Here is a 12,347-nt window from a genome sequence, read left to right as displayed (position 1 = left end):
CCGCATTTATTGTGTTACGTCTGCTCTCTCTGAAGAGCAAGTAATATATTACACATGAAAATTATTATATTCAGTGGCTTCTCCTAGTTTTCTTAGAGATATTTAGTGTCAGTTTATCAGGAAGTGACGATTTTGTTCTCTTTGACTCATTGGATGGAAACGGTGCTTTATTCGCAAATGTTTTATGCGATATTCCAGTTTTGCGCATAAGTTAAATTCGCATCTTTGGATGGAAACATAGCTAATATGTTTTAGAAAACTGGCAGGCCCACTAATTGAATACTCTTTTTACAGTGACCTTCAAGCTATATATGTTCAAGTCGTTATATTTTTGTTTTGCTCTAATAATTTTGTGACGTTTGTTTCAAACTATAGTGCTTTTCCCCCCACTTTACAAAGGCTTGGCAGGTTTTGGGTACCACACAAGCAGAGAATGAGAATGAGCAGGCAGCCATTGGTTGTCTTCAGAGGTGAGTAGAAATAATGGGGGGTTTTGTGATTTATGCAAAGCCAAAAGTCTTATATTTCCAAACATGTTACATGATGTATGAGGAAATTGCATTAATGCTTTAAGAGCTTTTGCACAATTAGTGGTAACAAGTCGAATTGCAAAAATAGTTGTTTTCTGAACACTTTTTTTGTTTTTGTTTTTTTGTACTGTAGTCCCACTCCAAACTCAGCAACTCAGTTTTACACTCACTTTATTTTGTCATGTTCTGTCTGTCTGTTTTTGTTCAAATAGATGTTTGGAGCTGCACCCAAACAATCTGAAGGCCCTGATGGCCCTGGCAGTGAGCCTGACCAACACAGGACAGCAACCAGAAGCCTGTGAGGCTCTCCACCGCTGGATTAGATACAACCCAATATACAGACATCTACTCCAGGACCGCAGCCCTCTAGATGGTTCCCCACTGCCTCGCCGCAGAGGGTCCTCCATATCCCCCATCTCCACTCTCGGATGGTATGATTCACATTCACTCACATGAATTAACGTCCACATACTGCATATATAAATCATATGGATGTGGTCTGCTTTTTTGAGTTTAGTAAAGGTGGGAGTAGTGTGGCATAGTGGATAAAGGTACTGACTGAAAGATTGTAAGTTAAAATTAGGAGTAGGTGATATGACCAAAATCTTATATCACAATAATTCATGAAATTTCACAATTTTTGTTAACATTTTCAATAACATTTTCAATACTACAGCATATATATTAGGCTAACTAATGCAAGTAATCAAGTTGTCAATAAACAATCAATAGTGAAATAAGAACAAAGATACAAATGACAAGAAGTAAGACAAAGACATACAGTAGAACACTTATACAAATTTAATAAATAACGCTTTACATGTTTCAGGTTTGTCTAACACTAGTATTCAAGCACGAAATACTACAGAAATGTAATTATCAAATTTAAAATAAAACACTGTATAGTCATCATTGTATGAATTAATTTTTATCCTTATTAAAACTATGAAAGTTATTCAGTCGAGCAATGAGTGATTTTCTCTTCTTTTGTTGTTTGATTAACAATAATGACACAGACAGCAGCAGGTACAGTATATTAGGCTGCTGTCACTTTAAGACTTATCACATGGATCCAATATGTTGATTAACATTTCTACCACATGTTTAGGTTCACTTAACCATATAATATGACCAACTGTGTTTGTGTGAATACTCGCCAAGATGAGCATTTTGACATGCTATTGTGTTAATTTGGCCATTAAAGGGCCATTAAAACTGCCTTTTTTAATTACTTTGTACTGTTCTCCACTTACAAGGTCAACTTATAATGTTATCAAGATTTTTGCATCAAAAAACATGATAATTTATAAGTAAAAGGCTATTTTCTGTCCTGTTTTGACCCCCATCATTGGAACGCTCTGTTTGAATAGGCGTGGCGGAATGTAGAATCGGAAGTAAACACCCACTGGTATGATTGGCTAACAGTTGTGTATGTTTGATAGCCTACATCCTTCATAGATGGATGCTGCTGTGATTTAGGTTAAAAATGCATAAATACTCAATACATATCAAACAATTTGTAATAACAGACAAAGCAATAGTGACCATGTAATAAAAACAGTTACTCACACTTGTGTGGTGCAACATTACTGTCGGATCCAATATAGTCACACAGTATCGTCTTTTAGTTTCAATCTTTCTGAAAAATTATGTTTTATTAACAAGGTTCGGGAGGAGCGAGTCAGATACTTAGCCTAATTAACACAGGTGGAGCGCACTCAAGTTAATCAACACCATGATATAAATATAATATAAATCCATTGACGGTTTATCAGCATTCGGTTTGCACCTTTTGCCATTATATCTTAGACTCATGTAGCGGCCCGCTCCTTTAATGTAAGCGGAAAGGGCCCTGGATTCGTTTGTTGTTAGATCTCTCTAAATATCCTCTGAATATTATTAGCTTTGTTTCAATAAACCCTTAATGTTACTGTTGATATGCCTATTAACCAATAAAATAACCACACAGACCGTTAAGGGAAATAGAACTGAGATTAATTTACTTAAATCAAATAGAATAAAAAATAATAAATATAACAGACCCAGCAACAAAAGAGAAGTTGGACAGCAAAGGTCAAAGTGTCCCAAATATCACCAACTGAAATATGAATGTGAATTTGATACTCAAGTTCAGAAAAACACAAATTAGTTCACTCAAATGTCCCCAACAGTAATCAAAACACTAGCTGGTTTTCAATGTTAAAATTGTCCATCAATAAAATAAATACCCTGTTGCAGGCCTGATACGATGCTGGGGTTCGTTGAGGCACAAAACAATTTGCTGCTTCGCTCAATGAGCCAACAAAATAAACAGCTGTCTTACCGGCGCTAGTCTGAGTCGGTATTCCTGTGACGCACTTTCATGTGCGAGGCGCTAGTCTAAGTCGGTATTCCTGTGACGCACTTTCAAGCACGACGGATTACAGGTTTGGAAGAAGAGAATGCAGGTCGGCGATCATATCCAGCGCTGCCTGAGGAACCACTGAGAATCCCTGGTATCTCAGGGCGCTATCTGGGATGTCCCTGGTAGCTCCGGTTGGTAAGAGATGCAATCGACGGTAGTTTTCCACAACCACGAACTCGCTAGTCTCTCATGTAAAAGATAAGCGCTGATTCGTGAGAATCAGACGTGCAGTTCTGTTATCCGATGATACGAGGGGAAATTTCTATCCCCTCACCCTCAAACAACTTTATACTAACCCTAAATCAGTTCTCTTTTCGATAACTGTCATAGGATGGTATCCTTACACATTAGATAAACTCAATGTTTTCTCTTCCCCATGCCTCTCTTCTTCCCGAGTTCCCGCCCCTCCAGTCTTCCACCGATCCCATCCCATAACAACCGGTAAGTATTTTTAACTAAACAATTTAACATACATTTTTTCCTTCATTAATCAAAATGAAAACAATATGCATAAAACATAAATATAAAATATTAGAAAATAATATTAAAGAAACAATAACCAATCAATTAAATTAAACTTCAACTGGGCTTCACCCTCCCCCCTTTAAATGTCTGAATGTCCTCATACAGACTTATAAACTTTTTTTTCTTTTAGCACTACACTGTTGCCTTACGTTTCTTGTGACTAGCTTTTTTGCCAATTTGAATGATTACTCCTCTATGAACAATGGTTAGGGGCTGATCTCTTGACTTCCCTGGCTCATCATAGGTGAGTTTAACAAGTGGCTTTACTCTCCTTTTTCCCCTAACTGGTTCACTTTCGGATGGCTCGCTACTCTCTCCCTCGTCCTCACTAGTGTTTTGCTGACTTTCTTCATTTTCTACAGATGAACCGGCTGAACTTGAGACATCGCTCCCTGCAACCTCTTCAGGTAACAAGTTCCCTTCCTCAGAATAAATGTCCTCCCGGCGCATGTCCCTTTTCTGGCCTACCGATTGTGCCGCACTCTGCGATGCATAGTTCTCATTCAGGATCCCCTCCAGATATGATCTGTAAGGTTTTGGTACATTGGATTCAAACTCAGATGAAGTCTCTGAGGATGATACATCCTCATTTGTTATCACTGAGGCATCAATATTTGATCCCCTTCCCTCTTTCTGACGTTTCTTTCCCTTCACCAGATCAGTTTCTGCTCTGTCTTGGGGCCATCTCACCAGCTGCCCTATGGGTAAGAGTTGATCTCTGTGAAGTGTTTTGATTCTTCCCTGACCTGCTTCAGGTTTTACCCGGTATACTGGTAGGTTTGGGAGTTTTTCACAAACGACATAGGGTACTGAACTCCATCTGGTTTCAAGCTTGTGTTTCCCTTTTAACCCTAGGTTCTTAATCAGTACCCGATCCCCAGAGTCCAAGGCTTTACATGACACTCGTTTGTCATGCGATCTTTTATTCCTTTGGTGAACTTTATCGGCTTATTTTCTTGCTAGTTGGTAAGCATGCTTTAGGTCTTTTTTTCAGATTAGTGATATATTGCGAGTGTGCTACCTCATTCATTCCATCTGGTGATATTCTAAAGCAGATGTCTACGGGTAGCCGGGCTTCTCTCCCGAACATCAAGAGATATGGTGAGTACCCTGTAGCATAATTTCTGGTACTATTGTAGGCATGTACCAGGTAAGGAATCTGTTGGCTCCAGTTTCGTTTTTTGTCAGCACTCAGGGTCCCAAGCATGGCTAAGAGGGTACGATTGAACCGCTCGGGCTGAGGGTCACCCTGAGGGTGATATAGGGTTGTTCTTGATTTTCTAATACCAAGCAGGTTCAACAGTTCCTTTATCAGCCGACTCTCAAAGTCACGGCCCTGATCTGAATGAATGCATGCCTGTAGGCCATAATGGATGAAGTACTTCTCTACCAGTATTTTAGCAACACTGAGAGCTTTTTGATTCTTACTGGGAAACGCTTGTGCATAACGTGTGAAATGATCGGTAATTATTAACACGTTGCTCAAACCGTTTGAGTCTGGCTCCACAGTAAGAAAATCTATGCATACTAAATCCATTGGTCCACTACTTGTAATTTGATGTAATGGAGCAGCTCTCTGACCTGGACTCTTGCGAGTGATGCCGGCTCCACAGTTCTTGATGTAATTTTGCACATCAACCATCATCTTTGACCAGTAAAACCGACTTCTCAAGAGATCAGTAATCCTCTCAATCCCCAAATGACCTAGATCGTCATGCATTGCTTCGAAAACCACTTCTCGAAATTTGGTGGGTAACACTAGCTGAAAGAATTCTTTATTAGACTTCTTGGTTACTCTCTGAAGAAACCGGTCTTTCATCAGTAGCTTCCCTGCTTCATGTTTTAATGCCACCACCTCAAGATCACTTACTTTAGCTGGCCACATTCATTCTTTCAGGGCAGTTATTGCCAGTTTTATAGCCGGATCCTCTTCCTGCGCTTTGATTAACTCTGCTTGGGATAACAACTCCAAGGGATTAAGTTCCAATCTGGTGGGGTACGCATACGGTTCTGGAATGGAAATTTGTTCTATTTGACAAAATTCCTATTTGTTCAACATATCTGGGATTGTTCTCCAATGCCACTTGAGAAGTCACCCGCTGACAGATGGACTTTACACCAGATACAGGTATGTCTTTCCACTTATTATCTTTATCCTCATCCACAAACCTTCAGGATAACAAGTCCGCATCTGTGTTGTTCTTTCCTGGTCTATACTGGATGCTAGAATCATAGGTGGCAAGAGTGGCGAGCCACCTGTGACCGGTTGCATTCAACTTAGCGAGGTCAGTACATATGTGAGTGTGTTGTTGTTGGTTCTGACAGTAAACTTAGCCCCATACAAGTAATCGTGGAATTTGTCTACGACTGCCCATTTTAAAGAAAGAAATTCCAGCTGATGAATGGGGTACCTGTGTTCTGCTGGTCTCAGCTTTCTACTGGCGAAAGCCACTGGCCGCAATCCTTCAGGGTGTTCTTGATATAACACAGCCCCAAGGCCTTTCAAACTAGCATCCACGTGAAGAATGTATGGCTTACTGGGATCTGCGAAGGCCAAGACAGGAGCATGTGTCAAGCAATGAATTATCTGCTGAAAGGCGATCGTGCAGGAGTCATCCCATCGATCTCCAAAGGGCTCCGATTCTTTGAAGTAAGTCATGCTTTTCTCTTTGCTGGATTTCTTTCCTTTTTGTGTTGGCTCATAGCCCTTTGTGAGCTCTGTGAGTGGCCTTACAATAGAAGAGTAATTAGGAATGAACCGACGATAGTACCCACAGAATCCTAAAAAGGAGCGCAGGGACTTCAAGTCTGTTGGTTGGGGCCAGTGAGTCATCGCCGCAAGTTTGTCCGGATCTGCTGCTATCCCCTCTTTGGATACTATATGACCCACGTACTTGACTCGGTTCTGTCAAAAGCAACACTTATCGATGGACACCTTTAACCCAGCTTCTTCTAACCGATCCAGCACTTTCAAGAGTCTCTCCTAATGTTCCTCCAGCGACTTTCCAAAGACTATTAAATCATCCAGATACACCAGGACCTGGAGTAGATTCATGTCACCGACAACTCTTTCCATTAATCTCTGGAAAGTTGCAGGAGCTCCTGTTACCCCTTGTGGCATCCACTCAAATTGGTAGAATCCAAGTGGGCAGATAAAATAATTTTTTTCTTTATCTGCTTCGGCCATAGCTATTTGATAATAGCCACTTCTTAAATCTAGGACCGAAAACCATTGACTACCCACTAAACAGTCCAATGCATCATCAACTCTTGGAGTCGTGTATTGATTGGGAATTGTTCTTGTGTTCAAGGTTCGGTAATCAATACACATATGGACTGCTCCGTTTTTCTTCCTAGCAATTACAATTGGAGATGCGTATGGACTGTGTGACTCCTTTATAATGCCAACCTTTAAGAGGTCCTGAAGGTGTTTCCTTACATCATCTATATCTGCTGGGGCTAAACGCCTAGAGTGTTCTCGAAAAGGCCTTGAATCTGAAAGTCGGATACTATGATCTACACCCATAGCGAGGCCCACATCCCACTCCTGAAGCGAGAATACTTTTGTTCTCTTGCTCAGCTTTTGTTGCATTCCCTCTTTCCATTCTTCTGGAATGGTTGAATCTCCGAAATTGAACCGCTTCGGATCAATCACTTGGTCACAAGGTTCCCTCACAGGAGAAGGACTGACTGGGTCTGCTACATACAAATAACCAAGCACAGTCCATACAGGAAGAGTCACTTCTTTCATTGATTCATTTTGCTATTAACTGACTTTTTTCGATTGCCTGACTTGGAACCATGATGGTTTGGACTAATACTCCAGCCGGAAGTGAAGTCACAGCAGATGCATCTACCATCAGTGTGGTTTCATCAGGAGATTCAGTCATTTCCACCTCACCTTTTACACAACTACCTCCTCTGGGTGGAAGAGTCAGGGGTTCTGGACCTGGCCACTTCACACATCCAACAGCATCATCCATTTCAAAAGGTACTGTACCTTTCGGACTAGATGGTATCTCCTCCTCAGAGGTGGGCTCAACTTGAATACCCAAGGTATGTGCAATATCTGTCCCTGTTGATTCTTTGCATAATTGGGCCAAGCGGGTAAACAGACTGGCATTTGTGCCGATAATCACTGCAGTTTGGTCAGGGCTTGTAGGGCCAGGACAAATTAGTGCCAAGGCTGACAGACTTTCTGCGCCACCTATGACTTTTTTTTGGAATTCAATATCCACTACTACATACCCGATATACGGATAACTGGAGTCACTTAAACCCCATACAGCCAAACTGGACACAGGATGGATTGGAACTTCAGGTAGGTATTTTCTGTACCACTTCTCAAAGATTATAGTCACTTGGGACCCGCTGTCCAATAGAGCTGAGCATGGCTGTCCATTTTACAAGCAACTGGACAGTAGAGGAGTGTCCTATCAGTCCTTCTGGAATATGTTTCTCACCAACTGAACTAACAACACTCTTTTTCGCGGAACAGGAAGTATTACTCTTTTCTGTCTCTGAGGGCATTTCTTTTTGTCCCCATTTCATCTTCCTATTTGACCGAATACATTTTTTAATGACTTTGTCCTTGTTCTCAGGGGTTTGACATCTTGGGGCTAAATGCCCATCCTCTCCGCAGCTGTAGCAAAAATACTCTTCGGACTCCGAGTACTGCTTTCTTGGACTGACCAGTGATTTCTTTGGGGTAGTGGCCTTCAGAGTTAGGGCTGAAACCCCATCTTGACGACTGTCCTTACCAGTGACTTTTTGTTGAAGGCTCTTCACTTGCTTCTTTAGAACAGCAATTTCTCCTTCCCGTCTAGGGTCACTGACATTTGGACTGGAGGTAGGCTTGTGATCCACTGCTGTCTGTGACTGAGTTATCATAGTGGCAAACTGGGACTTTAGCTCTTTAATTTCAGCTTTCAGAGTTTGAATCTCTTTGTGTTTACCATCAGGGTCCACACTTGCACTGGCTTTTTGTACCCTTGTGTTCAACTTTGCACGAGACACTTCATATTCTTCTTCAGCCCGGATTTCACTTAACAACTCAAGGAAGTTAGGAGGTTTTGTCTTTCATTCCCGGAGTCCCAAATGAAGAAGCATCATATCAGCACCTACTGCACCCCTCAACAACTGCTCAATGCGTACTTTATCTCGGAGATCTGCCGGTATGCCACCCCTCTGGACCACTTTGGTTAGGGCATGCTCCAGTCTCCTTAAAAAATCTGAAAATTTTTCTCCTGCTTGCTGCTGCAACAAACGGAAACTGAAATACAAGTCATCACCTGACTCTGCGGATCCAAAAGCTTGCTCGAGGGCATCCAAGTGCTTTTCTGGAGTAACATCAGTGTCCGAATCACGCACAACTTTGACGATTTCTATTGCAGGCCCTCTTAAGCTTTCCATAATCCTCCTCTTTTTCTCTTTTGCAGTACCTTCACTTTCCTCCACCATCAACCATGCTTGTTCCATCCAGTGTTCAAACTGTTCCTCACCTGCAGGGGTAGGTATTGTTCCAGAAAACATTCTCAACCTTCTATAACCTCCCATTTCGCTTGAAGTTTTCCCAGTTTTTTCTAGCAGGTCCCTGACAGCATGGATATTAGCATCAGGTGAGGAGTTTTCAGAAACAGCAGACGAAAACATGGCCTGACTGTCTTCAGCTGTCCTTCCTTCACCCTGCAGTAGGTTGTGCATTTTTTTAGCAAAGTCCTCCGAACTAGTGCCCTCCCCAGTTGTAATGACAATCTTACAGGGTTCTGCTCCAGACATAGGCAAGACTTCAGGGGGTACTAAGTTTGGGTCTATTTTCTCCTTACTTTCACAGAGAACAAGGAAACACTTCAGATTATCTCTGAACATCCTACCTCTTACTCGTACCCTGCCAAGGCACTTGATTGTCTGCATTGTCTCTTCAATCTGTGTTATTTCCAGATCTTCTGGTATAACAACCATTACAGCATGGTCTTCCCTCAAGGCTTCCCCCTTGCACCAGACCCTAAGCTCTTCTCTAAACTGCTGCATTTTTTTTTTCAATTTCAAACCGTCAAGCATTATATCTCACTGTTAAAGCTAAATAATATTCGGGAAAATTCTAAAATCCCAGCGGTACCTCCATTTATGTAGCGGCCCGCTCCTTTAATGTAAGCGGAAAGGGCCCTGGATTCGTTTGTTGTTAGATCTCTCTAAATATCCTCTGAATATTATTAGCTTTGTTTCAATAAACCCTTAATGTTACTGTTGATATGCCTATTAACCAATAAAATAACCACACAGACCGTTAAGGGAAATAGAACTGAGATTAATTTACTTAAATCAAATAGAATAAAAAATAATAAATATAACAGACCCAGCAACAAAAGAGAAGTTGGACAGCAAAAGTCAAAGTGTCCCAAATATCACCAACTGAAATATGAATGTGAATTTGATACTCAAGTTCAGAAAAACACAAATTAGTTCACTCAAATGTCCCCAACAGTAATCAAAACACTAGCTGGTTTTCAATGTTAAAATTGTCCATCAATAAAATAAATACCCTGTTGCAGGCCTGATACGATGCTGGGGTTCGTTGAGGCACAAAACAATTTGCTGCTTCGCTCAATGAGCCAACAAAATAAACAGCTGTCTTACCGGCGCTAGTCTGAGTCGGTATTCCTGTGACGCACTTTCATGTGCGAGGCGCTAGTCTGAGTCGGTATGCCTGTGATGCACTTTCAAGCACGAGGGATTACAGGTTTGGAAGAAGAGAATGCAGGTCGGCGATCATATCCAACGCTGCCAGAGGAACCACTGAGAATCCCTGGTATCTCAGGGCGCTATCTGGGATGTCCCTGGTAGCTCCGGTTGGTAAGAGATGCAATCGACGGTAGTTTTCCACAACCGCGAACTCGCTAGTCTCTCATGTAAAAGTTAAGCGCTGATTCGTGAGAATCAGACGTGCAGTTCTGTTATCCGACGATACGAGGGGAAATTTCTATCCCCTCACCCTCAAACGACTTTATACTAACCCTAAATCAGTTATTTTCGATAACTGTCATAGGATGGTATCCTTATACATTAGATAAACTCGATGTTTTCTCTTCCCCTCGCCTCTCTTCTTCCCGAGTTCCCGCCCCTCCAGTCTTCCACCAATCCCATCCCATAACAACCGGTAAGTACTTTTAACTTAACAATTTAACATACATTTTTTCCTTCTTTAATCAAAATGAACTTATAGGGAAAACAATACACATAAAACATAAATATAAAATATTAGAAAATAATATTAAAGAAACATTAACCAATCAATTAAATTAAACTTCAACTGGGCTTCACTTAGCTTCTCCCATCTAAACGACGAGACCTATACTGGGGATTTTTCGGTTCTCCGGCCAATCTGCCGGCCCCAGGATCGCTCCTTCTCCGCCAGACACCGCCGCCGAGCTCTAGGCTTCATCGCGGCCGCTATCGGCGTCACTTCCATTTTTTTCCCCGACATCTTCTTATCTTTCGGCTGAGCCTACAATTCCTCCAATCGGAAAGTGGACCACATTTAAACCTGAGGCAAACGCTGATTAATTCCGACGCACCGTCCTCGCGAAGGGTAAACAAAGCGGATCTGTACGATCTAAGTTATTTGTCTCCCAGCAATCAGCCAACCTCACTCCTAAATTTATTCCAGCAGAGTGGCCAATATTTCGAGCAAAGTTCGCAAGGCCCCAAACTCGCCTCGCTCGACACCACCATCGCCCCGCACAAGACCCGGCTCTCCTTAAGCGCCGGGTCGCAGCGGCAGTGGACCGCATTTAAGCCTGAGGCAAACGCTTATTAATTTCGACGCACCGTCCTCGCGAAGGGTAAACAAAGCGGATCTGTACGATCTAAGTTATTTGTCTCCCAGCAATCAGCCAACCTCACTCCTAAATTTATTCCAGCAGAGTGGCCAATATTTCGAGCAAAGTTCGCAAGGCCCCAAACTCGCCTCGCTCGACACCACCATCGCCCCGCACAAGACCCGGCTCTCCTTAAGCGCCGGGTCGCGAGAACCCCTATAAATAATCAAAGCAGCAGTCAACGAGCCTGGGCCGCGCCCCAGATCTCACCGCAGCAAAGCCTCACTTGCTTCCCGCTTCGGCTCAACCTTTCACTGCTGCTCTTCCGGCCGCAGCGTTGTATGCAGCCGGGCCTCCAGCAGACGCTAGCGCGAGGCCACTTCCTCTAGCGACGCAAGCCGTGTCGCAAATAAATTTTTAGGTAAAGTCGCTAGTAGGCAGGTCATTTTGTTGCTAAAAGTTGTTAAACGACGTTGTGACAAAAGGTATTGCTAGGCACCTCTCCAAGTCTCTAGCCGACTTGCCGCTTGGCTAGCTTTTCAATACTTTCTTCTTTGGGTGGTTAAGAGGAAAATGCACGTCTTTAACATCTAATAACTTTTTAAAGTTGCTAAAAGTTGCCTAATACATTTTTAAATGGGTTAAAAGTATCAAAAGCAAGAAATCATATGGTTTTATAGAACAAAACTGTTAAAATACATAATGTATTATAAACAATAGAGCTAATGTACATTGCGCATTACAACAAAGGCCTGCAGAGGGCGCCCAGATGAACGTTATAATATACCCAAACTCACAACAACATGCAGAGATGGAGTTTGAGACGCTCCACACATGTAAATGATAACAGTTCCTGTGGAACTACTGTGAACGGAGCCGCTGTGTGACGCATGTACTTAACCTACACGCATGTAAATAATTATAGAGCATATACTGTATTAGAACGGCATTGCATATAATTAATTAAATCGTAGCGTTTGTGAATTCACAATTATGCTTAATTATGATTTTTAAATGGGTTTAATATATCATGCAGCCTTGGAAAACAGACTAATAATGTGTTTTATACAT

At 42.0% G+C, this 12,347-nt stretch overlaps 1 protein-coding gene across 5 annotated transcripts in view; it reads left to right on the top strand.

Annotated features, from left to right (window-relative positions):
* Window positions 1–12,347, top strand: part of LOC107660316 (PEX5-related protein-like) — a 111,308-nt gene that overhangs the window by 93,191 nt on the left and 5,770 nt on the right. For all 5 annotated transcript variants that reach the window (XM_016449596.1, XM_016449594.1, XM_016449598.1 and 2 more), the window contains 2 exons: window positions 400–470; window positions 743–961. In XM_016449596.1, the coding sequence (XP_016305082.1) occupies window positions 400–470; window positions 743–961 (290 nt within the window). The remainder of the gene's footprint in view (window positions 1–399; window positions 471–742; window positions 962–12,347) is intronic.

Source organism: Sinocyclocheilus anshuiensis, unplaced genomic scaffold, assembly GCF_001515605.1.
Source record: "Sinocyclocheilus anshuiensis isolate Anshui unplaced genomic scaffold, SAMN03320099.WGS_v1.1 scaffold1599, whole genome shotgun sequence".
Classification (NCBI taxonomy): Eukaryota; Metazoa; Chordata; class Actinopteri; order Cypriniformes; family Cyprinidae; genus Sinocyclocheilus; species Sinocyclocheilus anshuiensis.
This window is presented reverse-complemented; position numbering and strand designations above follow the sequence as displayed.